Source organism: Scyliorhinus torazame, chromosome X (genome assembly GCF_047496885.1).
Source record: "Scyliorhinus torazame isolate Kashiwa2021f chromosome X, sScyTor2.1, whole genome shotgun sequence".
In the NCBI taxonomy this organism is placed as follows: domain Eukaryota; kingdom Metazoa; phylum Chordata; class Chondrichthyes; order Carcharhiniformes; family Scyliorhinidae; genus Scyliorhinus; species Scyliorhinus torazame.
In genome coordinates this window covers 28,024,403-28,050,210 of record NC_092738.1, presented here as the reverse complement: position 1 = coordinate 28,050,210, position 25,808 = coordinate 28,024,403, and the positions used below count along the sequence as shown (strand labels likewise).

The 25,808-nt window shown below is 44.2% G+C and overlaps 1 protein-coding gene across 9 annotated transcripts in view; it reads left to right on the top strand.

Moving 5' to 3' along the window:
• The first annotated feature begins 618 nt into the window (after positions 1 to 618).
• The window catches only part of LOC140405446 (uncharacterized), a 44,364-nt gene continuing 19,174 nt past the window's right edge, over positions 619 to 25,808 (top strand). For 5 of the 9 annotated variants that reach the window (XM_072493871.1, XM_072493876.1, XM_072493868.1 and 2 more), the window contains exons 1-2: positions 1,150 to 1,277; positions 24,772 to 24,858. In XM_072493871.1, coding sequence (XP_072349972.1) covers positions 1,161 to 1,277; positions 24,772 to 24,858 — 204 coding nt within the window. In that variant the 5' untranslated portion in view covers positions 1,150 to 1,160. Of the gene's footprint in view, positions 985 to 1,149; positions 1,278 to 11,056; positions 11,123 to 24,771; positions 24,859 to 25,808 lie in introns of those variants that run through there. The other 4 variants (XM_072493870.1, XM_072493874.1, XM_072493869.1 and 1 more) reach the window with 4 other exon arrangements.

Here is a 25,808-nt window from a genome sequence, read left to right as displayed (position 1 = left end):
AGCTAGTGCATTCGGGAAACCAGGAAGCATGTTCTCGCACAAAGAGTTGTAGAGATCTGGAATTCGGTTCCTGTGAAATGCTGGGAGTCACTGGGAGCTTTCAAATCTGAGAGATTCTCTTCTAAACCAAGGGAAGTGGAGCCAAGGTTGGTAAACAGCTGAGGTGCAGATTATCCAAGATAAACAGAAAATGGAATGGGCTGAATGATTGGTCAGATAATCACATCTTGTTTTATTGACAACTGGATATTCTCAGGGGTGTGAATTCTTTTTAATTACCAGATTTCTATTGGACTGCCTTTTGCCAAACTCTGAATAGGCCAGTCAAGACTCGTATGTGTCTTTTGGTGGAGGAAAAACGCGGTAACTTGTTCTGCTTGTCTAATGTTTGGGGGTGGAGGGAGAACTGGTTTGCAATCGGCTTTGTGACCTGCTTTCTCCATGAACATTTCTGGACAATCAATGATCTGATCTGAACAATATTTTTAGTTTAAAAGTAAATAAATGCCCGCACAATGCGAGTTGGCCTCCCCCACCCCACGTAGGTATCAGGTAGACGTACCGGCGCTAGGACCCAAAAGCCTCCTGCGTTGAAGGCGGGACTGATGATATTGCTACAATCCAGAAATACCTTGAGCTGAGCAAGTGACTGGAGGAGCCTTTTAAAGTCAATGTTTTCGTTATTGAAACAGGCTGGTCGGTCCGGAGGCGGCAAAGAATGAAGCAACAGAGCTGGCAGCACTCTTGCGCCAAGTAAATCCTGTTGCTGAAGGATCGGGAGAGAAGGTTTGTCCAGAAGTTCTGGCGTTTTGAGCAACTTTTTTTCTTTTTTTTGTGTGTGTGCCAAGTTATTTGCGAACTGCGGCAACGAGAGGCTTGGATTGAAAAGGCGGAGTGATGGGGACCCCGGTCAATTCCCGTAAAAGAATCCTGTCCAGAGAAGCGTCCGAAGATGAAAACATGATGATGATGATGATTAAGGAGGTGAGAGACGCTGGTTTTAGGTATTGTGATTAAATAATTACAATGACTGACGCATTTTAAGTATTGTGATTGCACAGTTACAATGAGTGACGCATTAGAATTTTTTTTTTTCAAAAGTCAAGGTATTTTTTAAAAAAGCCACAAATGTTTCTTGTAACGAATCCCTCCATTCAATTATGTTGGCTGCAATCGAGCTGTACCAGATGAGGTCGCCCCCAGGCCAATCCGTACAAAGTAACCCGCTTCCATGTCTCCTGTTAGATACCGCAAGTCGTGATCAGGCTCCTGGACATGTAGGTAGAAATGATTTCAAGAAGCATGATGCTTAAACAGAACTCTGGGTCTAAAACGATTTCCTCAGTAGTTTCATTCAGCCATTGCCACACCTAAAGGCCTTTATTCATTTCCCAAACCTCTGTTGAACTCCATCCAATTCACTTAATTTCCTGAGCAATACAGTTAGCTATGCCGTTCCAGAGCACAGATATCAGATCTGTCGAATGTTATTAATCTCGGTATTAAGTGTTGACTTTTAAAAAAAAATTAATTTAGAGTACCCAAATGTTTTTTTTCCCCCAGTTAAAGGGCAATTTAGTGTGGCCAATTGGATTGTAGGGGTGAAACCCACGCAGACACGGGGAGAATGTGCAAACTCCACACGGACAGTGGGTCCTCAGCGGCATGAGACAACAGTGCTAACCCACTGTGCCACCATGCCGCTGGGTCTACTGAGCAACTTGTGGAATTTTTGAATGCGAGGGCGAGCGAGGCGTGCATCTGGGGGAGCTGGCTAAAGAGGGGTTATGGCTGATCAGCGAGGAGGGGGAGGGGGAGGAAGGGGGGGGGGAGAACATGGAGTCCCCCGACCCGGTTGATAACGTGGAATGTACAGGGTTTAAATGGCCCAGTCAAAAGGACGTGTATTTTGCACATCTAAGGAGTTTGAAGGCGAATGTTGTGATGCTTCAGCAGACGCATCTCAAGCTGGGGGACCATACTAGGCTGAGGAAGTCCCACTCGGGGCTGGATACGAGGGGGAGGAGGGGTGGGCGGTGCTGGTCAACAAGAGGGGGAGGGGGGCAGGCGGTGCTGGTCAACAAGAGGGGGATGGGCGGTGCTGGTCAACAAGAGGGTGAGGTCGGCAGTATTATGATCAATCCATGGGGTAGGTTTGTGATAGTTAGCAGGATGTTGGAGAGGATGCCTATGGTTTTAATGAAAGTTTATGTCCCAAATTGGGATGATGTGGATTTCTTGAGGTGGGTTCCAAACCTGGACATGCACTGGCTGATTGTGGGGGAGATTTTAATACGGTTCTGGATCCAAGGTTGGACTGGTCGTACCCTAGGTCCCTGAAGGTTTTGTCTACGGCGATGGAGTTGTTGGGGTTTATGGAGTATATGGGGAGGCAGACCTGTGGCGGTTCGAGAGGCCAAGGGCAAAGGAGTTTTTGTACTTCTCGCACGTGCACCGGGTATCTATGCCAGCCTCTTTGGGTCTTTCTGGCTGGACAACCTAACATGGGTGTAGCTGGCCTTCCTGATTACCGAATCCTCTGCAGTTGCCTAGGGTTAAGTGTTTGACTTTTCATGAATAAAACACCTTTGTTCGCTTGTTACTCATCCAGAACTGCGAGTTAATCTTTAAACCAAGTGCACACTGAAAACCATTTGCAGGAATAAATTCCCATGGTCATCCATAGACCAAGCTGCCCTGTAATGTTTGTTTATTTCTACACCACACTGTGTTTACGCTACCATGTACACTAAAAGGTATGAATGTGTAGAATGTAGTGTAGTCATAGAACAATTGTACCAGAAAGGAATAAAGTGGTATAGATGAGAAGTAATCCCGTGGGGTCGGGAAGAGTTGTTACAAGCTGCAGAGAGATAAATCAGGAACGTTTACTGACTGAAATGTAAATACAGATGTTGCTTAGAGCTGCTTTAGTTCCTCCACTTTACAGGACTGGAAGGTCCTTCAGCTTACTTGAATTTCCCAGCTCTGTCATTGCTATGCCTCAGCAGGCAGTATTTGACACTGAAACTGTCTGATTATCTCCACGGCTGTCACATGGATGAGTCAGATGAATGTGTTCTACCTGCCCCACCCCCACAATCCCCTCTAAACTGAGAAACATGGGGAGGGTCTGTATTGTTTACATGGGAGCAGGGAGCTGCAAGAAATGAAGACTAGCACATATATGCAGCATCTTTAATGATCACAGGAAGCCTCAAAAGCACATCAGTGCTTATGAAGTGTAGTCACTGTTGTAACGTAAGAAACACGAGCCAATCTGAGTACAGCAAGATCCCACAAACAGCATAGGAGCAGGCCATTTGGCCCTTTGAGACTGCTCTACCAATTAATTAGATCATGGCTAATCTGGTCGCCAGCCACATCTGCCCATAACCCTTGACTTCCTTGCTTAACAAAAATCTACCTAACTTTGCCTTGAATAAATGTGATGGCCCAGCCTCCCCTGCTTTCCTGGAAAGAGAATTCCACATCCCAATTACCCTTTTTTGAGTTAAAACATTTCTCCTCATCTGTCTTTTTTTTTTCTTTTTCCAATTAAGGGGCAATTTAGCGTGGCCAATCCACCTACCCTGCACATCTTTGGGTTGTGGGAGCGAAACCCACGGAAACACGGGGAGAATGTGCAAACTCCACACGGACAGTGACCCGGGGCCAGGATCGAACCCGGGTCCTTGGCGCCGTGAGGCAACAGTAAAAGGGAAACTTCTTCTTTTTAAACCATGTCCCCTAGTTCTAGTCTCCCCCACAATTGGATACATCCTCCGGGTATCCATCCTGTCAAGACCCATCAGGATCTTGAATGTTTCAATAAGATCGCAAGAAACTGCAGAGTGTGATGAACTCAGCCCAAGGCGTCACACAAATTGTCACCCGCACATTCTGTCTACACCTCCTGCTGCCTCAGGAAGGCAGACAGCATTATCTAAGACCCCTCCCATGCAGGCTTTGCCCTCTTCCGGACCCTTCCATCAGGCAGAAGGTGCAGAAGTTTGAAGACCCGCACATCCAGACATAGGAACAGCTTCTTCCCCACAGCTACTAGACTCCTCAACGACTCCCCCTAGGACTGATCTGTTTCCTGTAAGAACACTATTCACGACGCCCTATGCTGCTCTTGCTCATGTATTTACTTTGTTTGGCCCCTTGTTCCGCACTGTAACCAATCACTGTTGTCGATGTACCATTTGTCAATGTTCTCTGTCGATTATTTTTTTTTGTCTACTGTGTACGTACTGTGTACGTTCCCTTGGCCCCCAAAAAATACTTTTCACTGTACTTCGGTACACGTGACAATAAATCAAATCACGATCATCTCACATTCTTCTAAACTTCAATGGGAAAGGCCTAACCTGTCCAACCTTTTTTTAAATAAATTTCGAGTACTCAATTAATTTTTTCCAATTAAGGGGCAATTTAGCATGGCACCTACCCTGCACATCTTTGGGTTGTGGGGGGCGAAACCCATGCAAACATGGGGAGAATGTGCAAACTCCACACGGACAGTGACCCAGGGCCGGGATTCAAACCCAGGTCCTCAGCGCCGTAGTCCCAATGTTAACCACTGCGCCATATGCCGCCTGCTATCCAGACTTTTTGATGACATCCTCTTCATCCCAGGTATGAGTGTAATGAGCCTTTTCTGAACTGCTTCTAAAGCAGTCCGTTTGCAAATAAGGAGACCAAAACTATACAGTATTCCAGATGTGTTCTCACCAAGGCCCTGTACAAGGCTTTGGAGCGGGTGCAGAGGAGATTTACCAGGATGTTGCCTGGTATGGAGGGAAAATCTTATGAGGAAAGGCTGATGGACTTGAGGTTGTTTTCGTTGGAGAGAAGAAGGTTAAGAGGTGACTTAATAGAGGCATACAAAATGATCAGGGGGTTAGATAGGGTGGACAGTGAGAGCCTTCTCCCGCGGATGGAAATGGCTGGCACGAGGGGACATAGCTTTAAACTGAGGGGTAATAGATATAGGACAGAGGTCAGAGGTAAGTTCTTTACGCAAAGAGTAGTGAGGCCGTGGAATGCCCTACCTGCAACAGGAGTGAACTCGCCAACATTGAGGGCATTTAAAAGTTTATTGGATAAACATATGGATGATAATGGCATAGTGTAGGTTAGATGGTTTTGTTTCGGTGCAACATCGTGGGCCGAAGGGCCTGTACTGCGCTGTATCGTTCTATGTTCTATCTTTGGGTTGTGGGGGTGAAACCCACGCAAACACGGGGAGAATGTGCAAACTCCACACGGACAGTGACCCAGAGCCGGGATTGAACCCGGGACCTCAGCACCGTGATACTGCAGTGCTAACCACTGCGCCACTGTGCTGCCCTGCCATGTGCTATGATTATGGAGTTTACAGTACTTAATGCTGTACTAAAATTACTCCATAGTTTAATCCATAAATTAGCAGTGTATATGATTCCCAGGCTATTTTGAAGGAGAAGTGGCCCAATTATGGCCATGTCATACTTTTTATGTTGTTGCACTATTTCTATCCCACCGTGGCCGTGACCCCTCACGGCCAATCCCACCTTCCTCCAGGTGCCAGAACGTTTGTGCTGTGCATGTTGAATTTTATTGAAGAAGTTTCAATTCTCTGGGGAAGCAAAGGTTTTTCAAATCTCTGGGATAGATTTCTTTTCTAAGTCCCCAAATCATGCTTTTTGTCCTGTAACTGGGGAGAGTGGAGCCTCCTCGAAAATGGACAAAGTTGGTAATGTTATCAGTTGGATTTGGTGTCCCCTGATCTGCTGAAGGAATGTGGGTGCACAACCAGGACAGCTGCCTTAATTTCTGGAACAGCATTTGACAGTTATGCGATCATAGGATCCTAGAATTTACTATGCAGAAGGAGGCCATTCGGCCCATCGAGTCTGCACCGGCTCTTGGAAAGAGCACCCTAGTTAAGCCCACACCTCCACCCTATACCTGTAACCCAGCAACCCATCTAACCGAAGGGCAATTTTGGACACTAAGGGCAATTTATCATGGCCAATCCACCTAACCTGCACATCTTTGGACTGTGGGAGGAAACCGGAGCACCCGGAGGAAACCCACGCACACACGGGGAGGATGTGCAGACTCCGCACAGACAGTGACCCAAGCCGGAATCGAACCTGGGACCCTGGCGCTGTGAAGCCATCATGCTAACCACTATGCTACCGTGCTGCAATGTTTAAGTTATCTCTGCAATCTCAGATCTGCTCACCTTAACCCAGCAGTCTCGAAGCAAGCAAACAACATTTGAGGTAAAATGAAGGAATTTGGAGAATAAGCTAAGGATTTTCAAGTCAATATCCTGAGTTTTGAAAGCTAGAGAAGGATAATTAGGACAGGGGTAAAAGAGTGTCTGTTCCTCTTGTTACCGACTACAAATGACCAACAGTTAATGATTCTTTGCTCCTGTAGGGTTCCATAAATACTATGGTGCTGAATATTTGCAGCACACGCTGATAAGAGTCTCTGTCTTGCACGCCTCTTGATGACTAATGTGGCCCATGACCTTTCCTTCCCTAAGCAGTGCTTAGCCTTCATTTGGTGCCTATCCCTGATGATGTGTGCAGTGAGATCGTAACATTATATTGTCGGGAATGACACATGCAAATACATATCTATCCGAGATCAGCTGTTCTCTTTATATATTAACGATCTAGATGACGGGACTGGGGGCATTCTGGCTAAGTTTGCCGATGATACAAAGATAGGTGGAGGGGCAGGTAGTATTGAGGAGGTGGGGAGGCTGCAGAAAGATTTAGACAGTTTAGGAGAGTGGTCCAAGAAATGGCTGATGAAATTCAACGTGGGCAAGTGCGAGGTCTTGCACTTTGGAAAAAAGAATAGAGGCATGGTTTAATAATTAATAATAATTAATAAAGGGGCTGGTTTAGTGGGCTAAATAGCTGGCTTGCAAAGCAGAACAAGGCCAGTAGCGCGGGTTCAATTCCCGTACCGGCCTCCCCGAACAGGCGCGGAATGTGGCGATTAGGGGCTTTTCACAGTAACTTTATTGAAGCCTACTTGTGACAATAAGCAATTATTATTGCAGAAAAGATTTACTAGGATGTTGCCGCGACTTGATGGTTTGAGTTATAAGGAGAGGCTGGATAGACTGGGACTTTTTTCCTTGGAGCGTAGGAGGCTTAGGGGTGATCTTCTAGAGGTCTATAAAATAATGAGGGGCATAGATAAGGTAGATAGTCAACATCTTTTCCCAAAGGTAGGGGAGTCTAAAACTAGAGGGCATAGGTTTAAGGTGAGAGGGGAGAGATTCAGAAGGGCCCAGAGGGGCAATTTCTTCACTCAGAGGGTAGTGAGTGTCTGGAATGGGCTGCCAGAGGTAGTAGTAGAGGCGGGTACAATTGTGTCTTTTAAAAAACATTTAGATAGTTACATGGGTAAGATGGGTATAGAGGGTTATGGGCCAAGTGCGGGCAACTGGGACTAGCTTAATGGTAAAAACTGGGCGGCATGGACTGGTTGGGCCGAAGGGCCTGTTTCCATGCTGTAAACTTCTATGATTCTATGGACTATTTTCTAAATGGTGACAAAATTCATAATGCTGAAGTGCAAAGGGACTTGGGAGTCCTAGTCCAGGATTCTCTAAAGGTAAACTTGCAGGTTGAGTCCGTAATTAAGAAAGCAAATGCAATGTTGTCATTCATCTCAAGAGGCTTGGAATATAAAAGCAGGGATGTACTTCTGAAGCTTTATAAAGCATTAGTTAGGCCCCATTTAGAATACTGTGAGCAATTTTGGGCCCCACACCTCAGGAAGGACATACTGGCACTGGAGCGGGTCCAGCAGAGATTCACACGGATGATCCCAGGAATGGTAGGCCTAACATACGATGAACGTCTGAGGATCCTGGGATTATATTCATTGGAGTTTAGGAGGTTGAGGGGAGATCTAATAGAAACTTACAAGATAATGAATGGCTTAGATAGGGTGGACGTAGGGAAGTTGTTTCCATTAGCAGGGGAGACTAGGATCCGGGGGCACAGCCTTAGAATAAAAGGGAGTCACTTTAGAACAGAGATGAGGAGAAATTTCTTCAGCCAGAGAGTGGTGGGTCTGTGGAATTCATTGCCACAGAGGGCGGTGGAGGCCGGGACGTTGAGTGTCTTTAAGACAGAAGTTGATAAATTCTTGATTTCTCGAGGAATTAAGGGCTATGGAGAGAGAGCGGGTAAATGGAGTTGAAATCAGCCATGATTGAATGGTGGAGTGGACTCGATGGGCCGAATGGCCTTACTTCCACTCCTATGTCTTATGGTCTTATTGCAAATGCTAAACCAGCACAGACTGAAAGCTAAGCAAGTCAGTTAGCATCTCTGGAAAGAATAGGTGGGCGCCGTTTCCAATTTGTATCCTACTTCAGAACCGAGAAATACAGAATGAGCGTGTATATTGATAGAATTTGAAACAGGGTTGGAAGGAAACCAAGAGAAAGTATCAGAATTCTGGGTGTTGTGACAGATCATTGCTTTGGTGTGCTGGAGTATCAAGGTACAGTACTTCTACAGAACATTCTTCTCTAACACAAGCCATTGCATGCTTGGGTGTGACGATTGAAACATTAGGAATATTGGTACAAATTAAAGGTTAAAAGCCTGGGGTTAGAGTGTGCTTGTTTGCAGTGGTTTTTAAAAGGATTTTGTTTTGCTTGGAGGAAAAGCAGGTGAAATTGACCAAGGAATGTGTTTTTCAATCTGGGCTAATGCCTAGTAGTTTGCCTGGGAAGTCCCTGGGGAGTTGAAGGGCCTGCAAAGAGATTTTTTTGTACAGCTTGGGGTGATGAAGTCATTGCTGGGTGGAGCCAAGGAATGCAGAGAAACGTTTTGAGAAGCTGTGGAGAAAGTTGTTTTGGAGATGAGATTTTTGGAAATGAAGTCTGATCTGGCAGCCCTTGTGTCTTAGACCATCGATAAAGGCAGTTTTCTTTCCCAGTAGGATAGGGAAAAAAGAGTAATCATATTTTAAAGCAGAGCAGTCTCGTCTGAAGATGAGGAAGAGGCTGAAACAACCAGCAGCTATTTGAAGATTTTCAGGCAGAGCCTGAAGGAGTTCTAACAAGAGCCAGAATCTGCTTTGTAATGCTAGTATTACTGCATGCCATGTTGGTTTAAGCTGGATTGAGAGCTGTATGTTTCTTGTTGTTTAATGGGAAATTGTAATTGTATAGTTGTGTTGAGGGGTAATTGTAAGCTGTCCTTTTTCGGGTGTGAAGTTAATGTATTTATAATAAAGTTTCATTTTTGAAATATCAAATCCCTATTCTTTTGATGGAGTCACCCCTGGAGCGAATCATTCTATCTGCACTGTCTTAAAATAAATTAAAATATTGCGGTTTTGGTCCAGTATCCTATCCAGTATTGGGGTCTAGTCTGGGATCATAATACTGGGTAGTGAAATTCCCCCAAACACGGATGCGGTCCAAACACTGATGTGTATCTTTGTGCAGGGGCAGCCCGGATGTAATTATATCCGTCAACTTTCAGTGATGCACTGTTCTTATTTTTGTTAGATGTGTTGGCACCAGTGTATTACACTGGCCATTGCCAGGCAGCAAGCTTTGACATGTCCACGCTTAAGGGATGTGAGATCTTGTTGTTTTTTAGTTTTCACAGTTGTGAGCGTGAATGTAACTCTTTCAGGGTTCCCACTCGTCAAGGGCATTCACAAAATTGAATTTGGATTGCAGTTTCTCCTTCTGAAGAACGTGCCTTGATTATTCGGTGTTACTAAAAGTCATATACGTTTTCTTTACAATAAAATGCAGGAAAATACAGTCAAAGGGAAGGAATTCATTAAAGGAGACTATATTCGCCCCCACATCAGAATGACCCGAGAGAGCTCCCAAGATGTTAGTGGCTTCCTATAGGCACCAGTGCTATTTCTATATGATGGTGCAATGCATAAATACATCCTGCGGTGTGTTATTGAGTCAAGCGGATCAGAAAGGACCTGATTTTGGTTTTGTGCTGAATTAGGCAAGTGTGTCCGGCCGCTACACATGGTCCCTGTGTTGGAAGTGAAGTAAATTCAGGCAAGGCAGTATGGGCAGCACGGTAGCATTGCATAGGCAGCACGGTAGCATTGTATGGGCAGCACGGTAGCATTGTGGATAGCACAATTGCTTCACTGCTCCAGGGTCCCAGGTTTGATTCCCGGCTTGGGTTACTGTCTGTGTGGAGTCTGCACGTTCTCCCAGTGTCTGCGTGGGTTTCCTCCGGGTGCTCCGGTTTCCTCCCACAGTCCAAAGATGTGCGGGTTAGGTGGATTGGCCATGGTAAATTGTCCATAGTTCTCCAAAATTGCCCTTAGTGTTGGGTGGGGTTACTGGGTTGTGGGGATAGGGTGGAGGTGTGGACCTTTAGTAGGATGCTCTTTCCAAGAGCCGGTGCAGACTCGATAGGCCGAATGGCCTCCTTCTGCACTATAAATTCTATGATCTAATTCTAAGGTTTTTGCTCGATTGCCATTCATTTACATGTTGATGTTGAGTGTAAATAGAATTGTGCTTGACCTGGAGGCCTCTCTGAGTTAAGTAGTGTATGTTGAGATCCAACAGTCAAGGTTCAAACATGAATAGCATCTTGGGTGAGAAACCAGAGGACTGCTGGGATATTTGGAAGTATATCAGAAGTCAGCATTTCATCGAGAGAATTGAAAGGAGGGGGATTTAAAAAAAAAAAAAAAGCAGAAGAGCAAGTTGCTGTGAAACAGTTCCCCCAGGCAATGTATGGTCATCTCCGAACATAATGTAAAGTGAACCTAGCTGTAAAACTCCCAACATGATTACACCTTTAGAGCCTAAACCCTGGTTGTTCATGTTCTCCCCCCACCTCCAAACATGTGCAGGTACCTCAGCAATCCAGTTCAGCAAGTTTTCAAGTCAGCCAGACAGTTTGTCATCCCTGTCTTAATCTAGATGAGCTGGAATATAGTCATGCAAAACTTATTACCTCATCTCGGTTTCATTAGTAAGTCACCAATTGGGAGGCGCATTGTCACGCTGGAGCTTTGAACAGAGTTGGGGCTGACGATGGAACTTGGAACTGATGAAGTTTCCTTTGTCCTCCGCTGGCGTGACCAAGTCTGGATTCTTTTATCTCCTGTTATTTATTTTAATAATTTAAAGTGTGCGTGCGTGTGCGTGTGTGTGTGTGTGTACAAATTGCAACGCCCTTCAGTTTAAACTTATTTGAATTGGAGTAGTGGGAGATGGAATTCATAGCATCAAGAACTTAGTCATTAAATAGGCACTTCAATTCAAGTTGGAAGTTTTCTTACAAAGGATAATTTAACTTAGTTTGATTATCTTCATTGCATTTGATATATTTATATTGTACTTTTTGTATCTGTCATTTCTTATGCATGTTATTTGTGTATAAAACAAAGTGGATTTAATCTGCAATTCATTATTTTGCGGATGCAACTTTAAAGAGAAGGCGAGAACAGAGGGACTTGGGGGTGTGTATGCACAAATCTTTTGAAGGTGTCAGGATAAGCTGAAAAGGCAGTTTTTAAAAAAAAAAAAGCTCTTTCCCTTTATTTCTAGGCACAGAATAAAACAAAAAGAAAGTTATGCTAAACTTTTCTGCATCACGGATTAGGCCTCCAGTTGGAGTATTATGTCCAATTCTGGGCACTGCATTTTGAAGAATGTCAAAATCTTGGCGAGGGTGCAGAGGAGATTTACTAGAATGGGGTCTCAGCTGAGGAACTTCAGCTATGTTGAGAGACTTGAGGAGCTGGTAAAGCAGAGATTTGATAGCAGTGTTCAAAATCATGTTCGTTCTTGATATAGTGAATAAGGAGAAATAGTTAGTTGGTATTCCGCGGATGGCCATTTCATGTAATCGGCAAAAGAACCAAAGGTGAGACGGGCATTTTTATAGAGCAAATTATGATCTGGAATGCACCGCTTGAAAGGGTGGTGGAAGCAGATTCAGTAATTTTCAAAAGGGAACTGGATAAATACTTAATGGGGTAAAATGTATGGGGCTCTAGAGGAAGGACAGGGGATTGGGACTGATTGGATAGCTTTTTTTAAAGAGCTGGCAGACAAGATGGGCCAAATGGTCACCATCTATGCACTGTCAGTTTCTGATTCTGAGACGAGCCTATCTTTAATCCAGAAGGAGCTGTAGAATCCAATAACTACATTATTCCATGGAGTAGTTATAGAAAAATAATGCTCCCTTTCCCCTCCCCCTCAAGACTTGTTGACTCCACAGGGCACCAGTCACTCCCTAATACATTGCCCAAGTAGCCATCCTTCCTGTGTGACCCTTCCTGCTGATTCCCATATTTCCCCTTTATTTATTATTTTGCCGTTATGATTTTGGTCCATGGATGCTAAATGGACATATACCTTTAAATCGAGCAGGGGAAGAAAGGCATTCAAAAATTACACTCTGCTAACTTTGGACAATAGAACTCAGACTTTGTCACTCTCTCGCTCTCTCTCTTCACTCGCTCTCTAAACTGAAGAGACCTGAATGAATTTACAGTGGAAACTGGAGTAGTGGGAGATGGAATTCAAAGCATCAAGAACTTATTCATTAAATAGACACTTCAATTCAAGTTGGAAGTTTTCTTACAAAGGATAATTTAACTGGAAAACAGCAATCTTGACCTGAAAGCCTGGTTTGAAGGACAAATGTTGCTAACGTTTGTTTGATTCAATTGGCTCTGTTTTATAACCTTTGCTCTCGAGTTGCCAGGTATCTTTATGAGGTTCAAGTCCAAGTAATGATCAATAACTCGATACACCGATTAGTAAGATTCAAATCAAAGCACATTTATTATACACAGTAATCGCTACTCATGCACAAATTCTACGTCTAAGCTACTTCTACAACTAACAGGCCTATACTTAGCTTTGGACTGGCCCACCAGGTCAGGGGAACAAATGGTCTTTCGTTCGGGTTCTGAGTCTGCGGGATTCGAAGTTGGTACGAATTGGTAGCTAGGAGCGCCTATCTCGTAGCGAGCATTGACTTAAGACGTACTGGATCTTGGCGACAGTTGAACTGGTCACGGTCAAGGTTGGTTCGCGTTGCTGAGTGACCCGGTCAAGAAGAACAATTTGAACTTGGGGGCTTAACTTTATAGTACCCAGGGGCTTCCCGTCTTTCGGGGCGGACCCTGTACCTGGTTCCAAGTGATTGGACTCCGTTCCAATCGCTTGGTTCGATTTCTCCAATACTGGAGCGGTTCCCTGATAGATGGGCGGTCTTGAGGTGTCCATTAACCTCTCTTGTGTTGGCTCCTGCTGGCGCCGGGGAGTCTTGCTTAGCTTTGTTTGTCCCAAATGTTGTGATTGTTCCCGGGGATTGCTCATCAGTATGTAGATGGCTGCTACATTATTATGCAGATGGCTGCTTGTATCGATGCTGTCTGGCTTTTGCAGAGTTTAATACACAGTAACTTGCACCTGCTGGTTTCTGCCTGTGTTGGCTGAATTTCCCTGCAGCCTTTGCTGTTCTCCATTTTACATCGGGAGTTGGCCAACCCAGGTGGCTACACAAACAACCATCTAAAACAAAGACTCTTGATTTTACTTTTAAGTACAGGTTTTTCTACACCCCTCTCCTCTGTGTTTGTCTGCCTTGTGTGTGTGTAGAGTGTGGGGATTAGGAATGAGATAATAACCAGTTGTATTTGCTGCAGATTTCATTACAGTTCTTGTTATAATACAAATTAATTGTGTTTAAATTTACAAACCTGATGACTGTAATTATTGGACAGCCAAGAACCAAGACTTCGGGTATTTTCCGAAGAATTATTGGTTAATTCAATTGTGTTGTGACTCTGGGTCAAGGGGGTTTGGAATTGACTGCGCATTAGCTCAGGGTGTTGTAACACCTGCCACTTGTTCATTTTTTTAAAAATCCATTTTTTATGGGTTGTGGGCTTCGCTGGCTAGGCCAGCATTTGTTGCCCATCCCTAACTGCCCTTGAGAAGGTGGTGGTTAGCTGCCTTCTTGAACAGCTGCAGTCCATATGGTGTAGGTACACCTGATATAAGAGAGACAGTTCCAGGAGTTTGCCCCAGCGACAGTGAAGGAACGGCGATATATTTCCAAGTCAGGGTGGTGAGTGACTTGGAGGGGAACTTCGAGTTGGTGGAGTTCCCCTGTATCTGCTGCTCATGTTCTTCTAGACGGTAGTGGTCATGGGTTTGGAAGGTGCTACCTAAGGAGCCGTGGCGAGTTCCTGCAGTGCATCTTGTAGATGATGTACACGGCTGCCACTGTGCGTTGGTGGTGGAGGGAGTGGATGTTTGTGGAAAGGGTATCAATTAAATGGGCTGCTTTGCCCTAGATTGTGTCGAGCCTCTTGAGTGTTGTAGGAGCTGCACTCATCCAGGCAAGTGGGGAGTATTCCATTACACTCCTGACTTGTGCCTTGCAGATGGTGGACAGGCTTTGGGGGTCAGGAGATGAGTCAGGAACTGAGCATCCGTGAGTAGGTTATTGCTGAGTAAGTGCCGCTCGATAATACTGTTGTCTCCTTCCATCACTTTGCCAATGATGGAGAGTAGACTGATAGGGCGGGAATTGGCTGGGTTGAATCTGTCCTGCTTTTTGTGTACAGCACATATCTGGGCAGTTTTCCACATTGCCAGGTAGGTACCAATGTTGTAGCTGCACTGGAACAGCTTGGCTAGGGGTGCGGCAAGCTCTGGAGCATAAGTTTTCAGTACTATTTCTGGAATATTATCAGGGCCCATTTAGACATCACGTGGAGTGAATTGAATTGGCTGAAGACTGACATTTGTGATGCTGGGGTTCTCCGGAGGAGCCGAGGTGGATCATCCACTCGGCACTTCTGGCTGAAGATTGTTACGAATGCCTCAGCCTTGTCTTTTGCACTGATGTGTTGGGCTCCTCCATCATTGAGGACTGGGATAATATGGAGCCTCCTCCTCCAGTGAGTTGTTTAATTGTCCACCACCATTCACGGCTGGATGTGGCAGGACTGCAGAGCTTAGATCTGATGCGTTAATTGTAGAATCGCTTAGCTCTTATGTTGTTTGGCACACAAATAGTCGTGTGTTGTAGCTTCACCAGGTTGACACCTCATTTTTCAGTCTGCCTGATGCTGCTCCTGGGCTCCCCTCCTGCACTCTTCATTGAACCAGGATTGATTCGCTTGATCTCCTGGCTTGGTGGTAATGGTATGGTGGGGGATATGCCGGATATGAGGTAACAGATTGTGGCTGAGTACAATTCTGCTGCTGATGGGCCACAGCGCCTCATAGATGCCCAGTCTTGAGTTTCTAGATCTGTTCTGAATCTATCCCATTTCGTACAATGGTCGTGCCACACAACACGATGGAGGGCATCCTCAATGTGAAGACGGGAATTTGTCTCCACAAGGACTGTGCGGTGGTCTCTCCCGATACTGTCATGGGCAGATGCATCTGCGGCAGGCAGGTTGGTGAAGATCAAATATGTTCTTCCCTCTTGTTGGTTCCCTCACCACCTGCTGCAGTCCCAGTCTCGCCACTATGTCCTTTAGGACTCGGCCAGCTTGGTCAGTAGTGGTGCTACCAAGCCCATTCTTGATGAGGGACATTGAAGTTCCCCACCCAGAGTATATTCTGTGCCCCTTTGCACCCTCAGTGCTTCCTCCAAGTGGTTTTGCAACACAATGGGTCACTCGATCACGATGAAAAGGAGGAGCCCTGGCCTGTTTTTCTTTTTGCCCCTCCCCAATTCAGGGGCACCACCACCCCACCTGAGGACGGCTCACTAAGGGAGTAAGTTTCTACAAGGACTCTCCTGCTTGTTTATTGTAACCTCCGAGCAAGAGCCTCAGAGACGATAGAAAAGCGATGTGAAGGCTTTTTATGCCTATTTCTCTGTAGTTTCAGTAGCTCTTGCCCCCAAAGTTGCAATCAACAAGTGGGAGAACCTGCTCAGGAACCAAATTGATAAAGAGGAATCAAGCGATGGATAATGTGATTGAAGTACTCATTCCGGCACATGTAGGAAGATAGAAGACAGCTTTAGGATGGCAACAGTCTGAGAGCTGAAAAGGAGGGAAGGGCAAAATGGCTTTTAGGGAGTTGCAAAGAGTGATTCTAAGAAAGACAGTGATTTGGGAGAGGTTAAAGATCTAACAGCCACCCCTGACATTGAAATGTCCTTATGGGACTTAACCAGTGAGTTGAGCGCAGCATCTAGGCTGACACTCCATTGTAGCACCAAGGGAATGCCGCACTGTCGGAGGTGATGTCTTTCAGGTGACACATTGAAGCAGAGAGGCACTATTTTCCCCCTCGGGTGGATGTAAAAGATCATGTACCTCTATTTGAAGACGAGGGGGGTTCTCTCCGGTGTCTATCTGACTAATATTTATCCCTCCGTTAATGTCGCAAAAACAGGTGATCTGAATTTGCTGTGCACAAACTCGATGTCATCCTTCCTACATTACAGTATTGATTACACTTCTAAAGTGCTTTGGGACTACCTGAGGTCGTGAAAGGCACTATATAAATGCAAGTCTTTTCTTTCTTTTATCTGAGAAATAGTCGTGGAAGTACCAGCTCTTCTCCCATCCAAGAAGACCCACCACCCATTTGTGCCCCTGGGCAAGAAGAAGGATAGGCAGTACTGCAGATAAGGTTTTTTTTAAAAATTCTTTCATGGGATAAGAGCATCAGTGGCAAGTCCAGCATTTGTTGCCCATCCCGAATTGCCCTTGAACTGAATGGCTTGCTCGGGCATTTCAGAGTCAACCAGATTGCTGTGAGTCTGGAGTCACATGTAGGTCAGACCAGGTACGGAGGGCAGATTTCCTTCCCTGGAGGACATTCGTGAACCAGATGGGTTTTAACAACAATCGACAGTGGTTTTGTGGTCATCGTCAGACTTTTAATTCCACTGGAGCCAAGTCCACTGGTGGCCGTTTTCAGGGAATGGGACTCATCGGTGCTGCAGAGGGGGGTGAAGGCGGATGTCCTAGCCTTTGCCTCATTGATAGCCCAGAGACGGGTTCTGCTGGCGTGGAGGTCTCCCACTCTGCCCAGTACCACGGCTTGGTTGGGTGACATCATATCGATTTTACATTTGGTGAAGGGTCAGGTACACAGTTAGGGAGTCGGTGGAAGGGTTCTACCTAAGATTCCTTTTTTTTTTAAAGAGTTGGTCACCATCAGTTATTCAGGGGTTTATTTTAATGTTGGGGGTTTAAGTTAATTTGTGCTTTTGATTGTCGTATTCTTTGTCATTCTAATTTGAATTAATTGTTTGATATTATTTTGGTTATAATGAAAACATTTTCAAAAAGTTTTTTATTTTTAAAAAATTGATTTCGAGTACCCAATTCTATGTTTTTCCAATTAGGGGGCAATTTAGCACGGCCAATCCACCTACCCTGCACACGGGGAGAATGTGCAAACTCCACACGGACAGGGACCCAGGGCTGGGATCGAGCCTGGGATCTCGGGACCGTGAGGCTGCAGTGCTAACCACTGTGCCACCGTGCCGCCCAAATAAACAAACCTATTATGAAAAAGGACTTTTGATTCCAGATTTTTATTGAATTCAAATTTCACTGTGATGGGATTTAAACCTGGGTCCACAGAGCACGACCCTGGGTCTCTGGATCACTAGTCCAATACAAAACCACCATGCCATTGCCTCCCAATGTATACCAAAAATAATTTTTCATGTTTTGCTTTTCACGTCTTCACAGGCAATGAATTACTTTTGAAGTTTGGTAAGTGTTAAATAGGCAAACACAGCAGCCAATTTATGCACAGCAGGGAGATAAATGTGCACTTAATCTTTTGGGCATCATTGGCTGAGGATTGAATATTGGACAGGACTTTGAGAGAACTGCCTGTTTTGTCCTTGTTGACTAGTGTTTTGGGATCTTTTATATCCATTTGGAGCAGATAGCTGTAGCATTGGTTTGATGTTTTATGTGAAAGGTGGCACCACTAACTGACAAACTCCCACACCATGTCATTGTGTGATAGCATGGATCAAGTTAGTAGTCATTGTGACTGATATTCCCTGCTTCTGCTAGGATTATGATGTGGAGATGCCGGCGTTGGACTGGGATGGGCACGGTAAGAAGTCTTACAACACCAGGTTAAAGTCCAACAGGTTTGTTTGGAATCCTTCCGAAAGCTAGTGATTCCAAACAAACCTGTTGACCTTTAACCTGGTGTTGCAAGATTTCTTACTGCGAGGATTAATGAGAGGATGCAGTTTCTGCCCCAATTGACTTACCCAGCGAGCCTCTCCCAGGCTTTGTGTCTCTTTAAAACATATTTAGGGTTGAGGTAGTGTGTTGAAACAGCCCCTTGCTGAGTCTTCTGTATTAGCGTAGACATGGTTACAGTCAGACACGAGAATGACACTGGAAACAAAAAAATGGAAGTGTCCCGTTTTCCAGCCCCCACTTTACCAAACTAACAACCAATTTAATAATCATTTGACATTGATCAATTCAAAGATAATTCCAAATCGAGCTGAAGTACTTTGTTGTTTTGTACAGACCGATCCTAAACAATCAGGAAATGGACAAAAGAACTGAGCCACTTTTAGACTGGCAAGAGCAAAAAATGATTTCAAGGACTTTGCCCCTGACCCTTCTGTTTCAAAAAACATCAATAATATTGCAAGTTACGCTTGGCTTCACCACAAAAATGTGACGTGAAGAGATTATTTAACTGCATTAAATGATCTGCATGTCCTCCAGGCAAATAAAGGTTAGCAGTCTCAAACGTTTGTAACATTGTGCTGTTGAGCTGACACAAGCAAAAGACGTGAATTTGTTTTAATAAAATATCGAGAACTGAAGGGTGGGGGTGTATTGTGAGGATGTCAATGCCATGATCTGACCACCCATAACCAACCCATGGTTTCAATCTTTTTAAGGAAAAATACTTCATGGGCTGAGTGCCTCTTTCACATTGCACAATGAGCGTTCCTCATAAGCACTCTGTGTACTGGGCATAAAACACAGAACACGGCCTTTAGCCCAACCAAATTCCACAAGATGAAAAATGAAGTATGCTGTCAACAAGGGGCCCATGAAGAGAGAAAACTCAGGGCGCCACAGTGGTTAGCACTGCTGCCTCACGGCGCTGGCGTCCCAGGTTCGATCCCGGCTCTGGGTCACGGGCCGTGTGGAGTTTGCACATTCTCCCCGTGCTTGCGTGGGTTTCGCCCCCACAACCCTAAGATGTGCAGGGTAGATGGAATGGCCACGCTAAATTGCCCCTTAATTGGGAAAAAAATAAATTTTAAAAAGAATTTCACCTGTTCTCAGTAGGGCTGCTTATGCGCCTTGTTTAAGTAAAGCATCAATCAATATGTCAATCGGTGAGCATATTGTGGTTGCTTTTCAGGTGCGGAATTTTAGTTTAAGTGGGGAGTGTGTTGTGGACAATGGCTCTTTCAGAGGCTCTGAAGTTTCTGGGGGTTGGAGACTGTCACACGCAGTACCTTACGGACAGAGACAAAAAGCAGACTGTTAGATTTGGCAAAAACATTGCAGTTAACATTACCTGACAAAATTCGAAAAGGTGAGGTCATTATGGCGGTGGTGAAGCATTTAAAGTTGCCTGAGATAGAGTTTGACTCATTGGAAATGGCAAAAATTCAGTTGCAAATTAAACAAATGGAACATGAGAAAGAATTAAAGCAGCTTGAATACAAAAGAGATAGAGAGGAAAAAAAAAAGGAGAAAAGAAAGAATAGCCCTAGCAGAACAAAACTAAAGAGAAAGGGAGATACAGATCGTGGAAAAAGGTAAAGAGAATCATAGAATTTATAGTGCAGAAGGAGGCCATTCGGCCCATCGAGTCAGCACCGGCTCTTGGAAAGAGCACCCTACCCTAGCCCACACCCCCACCCTATCCCCATAACCCAGTAACCCGACCCAACACTAAGGGCAATTTAGCATGGCCAATCCACCTAACCTGCACATCTTTGGACTGTGGGAGGAAACTGGAGCACCCGGAGGAAACCCACGCATGCACTGGGAAAACGACGAGAGAGTTTGAACTTCAGAAAATGGCCATGAAACATGACAGTCAGTTAAAATTGGCAGACGTAAAGTGAAACCTACAGTGGGATGATAGTGATGAGGATAGTAAGAAAGAGCATCAAAGTCGAAGGCTTGGTGGGAAACTATATAAATATGTCCAAGCATTGCCAAGGTTTGACGAGAAGGAGGTAGAAGCCTTTCTCATTTCATTTGAGAAGGTAGCTAAACAAATGAAATGGCCACAGGACATGTGGGTATTACTGATTCAAACAAAGCTGGTAAGTAGGGCTAGTGAAGTGTTTGCGTCACTACCGGAGGAAGTATCTGGGACGTATGAGGAGGTGAAAAAATCCATCTTAGGTGCATATGAACTGATGCCTGAAGCCTACAGACAAAGATTTAGAAATTTAAGGAAAGAATTTGGTCAAACATACATGGAGTTTGAAAGGCTCAAACAGAGTAATTTTCATAGGTGGATAAGGGCTTTGAAAATAGACCAAACGTATGAAGCTCTCTGAGAAATTATACTTTTGGAGGAGTTTAAAAATTCAATTCCTGATTGAGTGAGAACTCGCGTGGAAGAACAGAGGGTTAAAACTGCGAGATTAGCAGCAGAAATGGCAGATGATTATGAATTAGTTCATAAATCAAAGCTTGGTTTCCAACACCAGTGTCAGCCTGTGAGGGATAGAAACTGGGGACATGAGAAATTCTCAAGTGGTAAAGGTAAAGGTGATCTGATGGGAGATAATAAGGAGAGTGTACCTCAGATTAAAAAAGAAATCCAGGAGGGTGGAAAAGAAATGAAAAGTTTCAGATGTTTTCACTGTAATAAACTAGACCATGATGTAAAGTCACAGTGTTGGTGGTTGAAGAAAAGCACTGGGAAGGCTGAAGTGGTAAAACAGGATAAGATAGTGGGGTTTGAGAAAGTGGTAAAGGAAAGCCCAAGTGAAGCGGAGGAGGTGCAAAAGATTGTACAGCCTGATCAAGAGGCGATTGATAAGAAGGTGCCAGATCTCTTTAAAGAATTTACTTGTGTGGGTAAAGTTTACTCGTGTGTAACAGGAGGAGCAGGTAAAGAAGTCACAATTTTAAGAGATACGGGAGCTAGTCAATCTTTAATGGTAAGAGATGAGGAGTTATGTAGTTTGGAAAGAATGTTGCCAGAAAAGGTGGTAATATGTGGAATTCGGGGTGAGAGGAGTAGTGTTTAATTATATACGGTAAGGTTGGAAAGTCCAGTGAAGAGTGGTGAAGTGGTAGTAGGAGTAATGGAGAAACTATCTTGTCCAGGAATACAGTTTATCTTGGGTAATGATGTAGCTGGTGGGAGTGATGCCTACTATGGTTGATAAGCCAGTGGAAAATTAGACAACTGAAGTGTTGAAGGACGAATATCCTGGGATTTTTCCGGATTGTGTAGTAACAAGGTCGCAAAGTCACAGGTTAAGACGAGGAGAAATCAAAGAGTGAAGATGAAGTGCAATTATCAGAAGCGATTTTTGGTCAGGTGGTTGAACAAGAACAGGTGAAGGATGAGGCGGATATTTTTAGTTCAGGAAAATTGGCGGAGTTACAACAAAAAGATGTAGAAATTTAAAAAAATGGATGTATCAGAAAGCATACACGGAAGAGGAATCTGCGTGTATACCAGAGTGTTATTACCGTAAAAGTGATACCTTGATGAGAAAATGGAGACCTTTACATATGCAGGCGGATGAAAAGTGGGCAGACGTTCATCAAGTAGTATTGCCAGTAGGATACAGAAAGGAGGTTTTAATGATTCTAATTCAAAGTGACAAACCAAATCCAAATGACTGTGAATTTGACATACCTCAAATTAAATTGCAAAATGAGGATGTTCTTAAATATTGGGATAAATTGTTGAGTTGCTTTCCAGAGGAACAACGGACTGACCTAAAAGAGTTATTGATATCACGTGGGCAAGTTTGTAGAGATAAATTGGGAAGTACTAAAATGGATATACATGATGTAGATGTGGGAAATGCTGTTCCAATCAAACAACATCCATATAGACTTAACCCTTTAAAATTGGCACAGGTTAACAAAGAGATTGAGAGTATGCTTAAAAATGGCATAATTGAAGTGGGTTGCAGCCAATGGAGCTCACCCATAGTGATGGTACCAAAACCAGACGGTATCCAACAGTTGTGTGTGGGCTATAGAAAGATCAATGCAGTTATAAGAACGGACTCTTATCCGATCCCACGTTTGGAGGATTGTATTGAGAAAGTGGGACAATCGTCTTTTATTTCCAAACTGGATTTACTTAAAGGTTACTGGCAGGTACCTTTATCCGAAAGGGCGAAGGAGATTTCCGCTTTTGTGACTCCAGATGGTATATACCAATTCAAAATGATGCCATTTGGCATGAAAAACGCCCCAGCCACATTTTCAACGGTTAACTAACAAAGTCGTTTCAGGATTACCCAATTGTTGGGGTTGTTTAGCACACTGGGCTAAATCGCTGGCTTTGAAAGCAGACCAAGGCAGGCCAGCAGCACGGTTCAATTGCCGTACCAGCCTCCCAGAACAGGCGCCGGAATGTGGCGACTAGGGGCTTTTCACAGTAACTTAATTTGAAGCCTACTTGTGACAATAAGCGATTTTCATTTCATTCCATTTCAATTGTGCGGTATACATCGACGATCTGGTAATTTTCAGCCAGACATGGAAAGAACATTTAAAACATCTGATGGAGTTATTTGATCGACTTCAGGTGGCGGGTTTGGTGATTAAACCTAGCCAAAGTGAATTTGGAAAAGCCTGTGGTCAGCAACAGACAGGCTACATCTTAAAGTATTGGTGGGCAGCACGGTCGCATTGTGGATAGCACAATTGCTTCACAGCTCCAGGGTCCCAGGTTCAATTCCGGCTTGGGTCACTGTCTGTGCGGAGTCTGCACATCCTCCCCGTGTGTGCGTGGGTTTCCTCCGGGTGCTCCGGTTTCCTCCCCCAGTCCAAAGATGTGCAGGTTAGGTGGATTGGCCATGATAAATTGCCCTTAGTGTCCAAAATTGCCCTTAGTGTTGGGTGGGGTTGCTGGGTTATGGGGATAGGGTGGAAGTGTTGACCTTGGGTAGGGTGCTCTTTCCAAGAGCCGGTGCAGAATCGATGGGCCGAATGGCCTCCTTCTGCACTGTAAATTCTATGATAATCTATGAGTATTAAAACCATTACTTTGTTACTGACAACTTGCCTCGTGTGTAATTGATGGTGCATCAAAGCCCAAGTAACTTTCCGTGGCCATACAATTGGATAGGATTGAATGGTCACATGGGATGTGAAACCAATAGTTATTGAGCAGTTTCTGATACCCTCAAGACAAAGGGAAATAATGCGATTTCTTGGCATGAATGGATTTGATCGAACATTTGTGCAAAATATGTGAAGCGTGATTGCTCCACTGATGGACTTGCTGAAGAAACGTCGAAAATTTCAATGGACAGCAGAGTTTCAACAGGCATTTGACTGCCTGAAAGCTGTGGTAACCAATGCTCCTGTGTTGGAGAATTACAAGGGACTCTGTGATCAGATTGAACTAAAGTATCTGACTTTAAAGAGAAATGCCGATGCGTAGAGAAATTGACGGATCGTGCAGAGACCTTCTTGTTCAAAGAGACTGTCAATCAGGAAGGATTTCAGTTGGAGGAAGAAGAACAAAAATGGACTATATTATTGTACCTATTTGCGTGGTTTTTTTTAAACAAAAAAGTATATTTACTGTATGCATTTCTTAAAGGATAGTGAAAAGATGAAAAATGAAACCATCTTGAAGTTGATGGTTTATTTTTTTTTCTTGGGGGGAGGTGTCATGTGAGAGTACCTTTAAGAAATGGGTGTGTATATAAATATCTGTAGTGAGAGTACCTTTAAGAAATGGGTGTCAGAATCGGTGGAGCTGGGCTATCTTATCTGTCAGCTTTTTACTTTCGTTTTAGGCTGTTTGCTGCAGGGTGTGTTTTAGTTTTGTTTTCAGTGTTGGAGCTGAAGCCAGACAGCGCAGGTGCACTGTTGATCTCTCTGCATGAAAAGACTATCGATCATTTGGTGAATTCAAAATTATAAATGTTCTCCATAGTGAATGTAAACCTAATGTGCTTCTGGTAAAAGGTGTTTTAAGTCTTATGGATGTTAAAAGGAAAGCTTAAAGGTTACTTAGTGTTGTATTCTTTGGGGGTTGTATTTGAATTAATGGTTGCTAAGATGTTCACTGCATGTTTTAAAAAGGTTAACTTGAGTTCATAGAATAAACATTGTTTTGTTTTAAAAAAAATACTTTTCCATTTCTGCTGTACCACACCTGTAGAGTGGGCCGTGTGCTCCCCATACCACAATCTATTAAAGGTTGTGGGTCAGGTGAACTCCATGATACACTTTGGGGTTCTCTAAACCCTGGCCCATAACACCCAACAGCAAACTCATCTGATGGAACTGGACATGGACGTATGCTGGCAAAGGCAAATGCAGCCCACTGACCCAAATGAGAACTAATCTGAAGGAAGATGCATGCAAAATAAATAAGTGTTGGTTTTGATAGAGCTTTTATTTTGGGTAGTCCAGAAGTTCTTGCTGATAAGCTGGTGCTTTGTGTTGCTAGTGCGGAGACCAAGATTGACCAATTCCTTAAATCTAGCTGCTTTTGATTTTGTTGACTTGAGGCTCATGATCTGGTTCACTCCTTTTCTGTTTCTACTCTAGGCAGATGCAAAGTTCAACGCCAGGAAAGCTTCATTTGCTGAGGCTAAAGAGGCCTGTGTGAAGAAAATGGTGCGACAGCAACAGGAGGTAAAGCACACGATCAGGGCACATGTTTAAGTCTTTGTCCTCAGCAGCACAGGATGTTTCTGTCAAAATAAATGTCTGGTGTGGTGAAAACTAATTCTTGTTGGGAACAAATGACCGACCGGGACCGGGATAATACAAAACCACCACGTGAAAAACAAATCTTTGGATTGAGGCGCAGGATGTGGAAACAGTCCTTTGCTAGCACTTGTATTGACTTTTACAGTCAAACACAATGCTGCCATTGGGCACAAAAAGTAGATAGGTGTCCCACTGCCCAGCAATAACTTCCGGCAATGAAACCAGCACAATATTTAACTGTTGTGTAATGTATTTAAGAATGATTTGACATTTATCTATTCCAAGATAAATTCCATGCCGGGCTGAAGTAGCTTTAGGGCAGCACGGTAGCACTGTTGTTTCACAGCTCCAGGGTCCCAGGTTAGATTCCCGGCTTGGGTCGCTGACTGTGCGGAGTCTGCACGTTCTCCCCGTGTCTGCGTGGGTTTCCTCCGGGTGCACCTGTTTCCTCCCACAAGTCCTGAAAGACATGTTTGTTAGGTGAATTGGACATTCTGAATTCTCCCTCCGTGTACCTGAAATGTGGCGACGAGGGGATTTTCACAATAACCTCATTGCAATGTTAATGTAAGCCTACTTGTGACAATAATAAAGATGATTATTATTCTGTGTTATGAAGACAGATTGATGTTTGAAAGCAAGACGAAGAAGGGGTATAACTCCAGTTTTAAAATATTAGCACACAACTGAACAATGTCGTGAATGAATTTGTGCCAGTGCATTGACCGTAAGTCACAGCAACTGGCTGAATGAATCAAACGGCATGTAATAGGCAAGAGTACAGACCGTTCATGACCAGCCTGTGCTTGCAAAAAACAAAACATCTACTAAAATAAAAGCAAAATACTGCAGATGCTGGAAATCTGAAATAA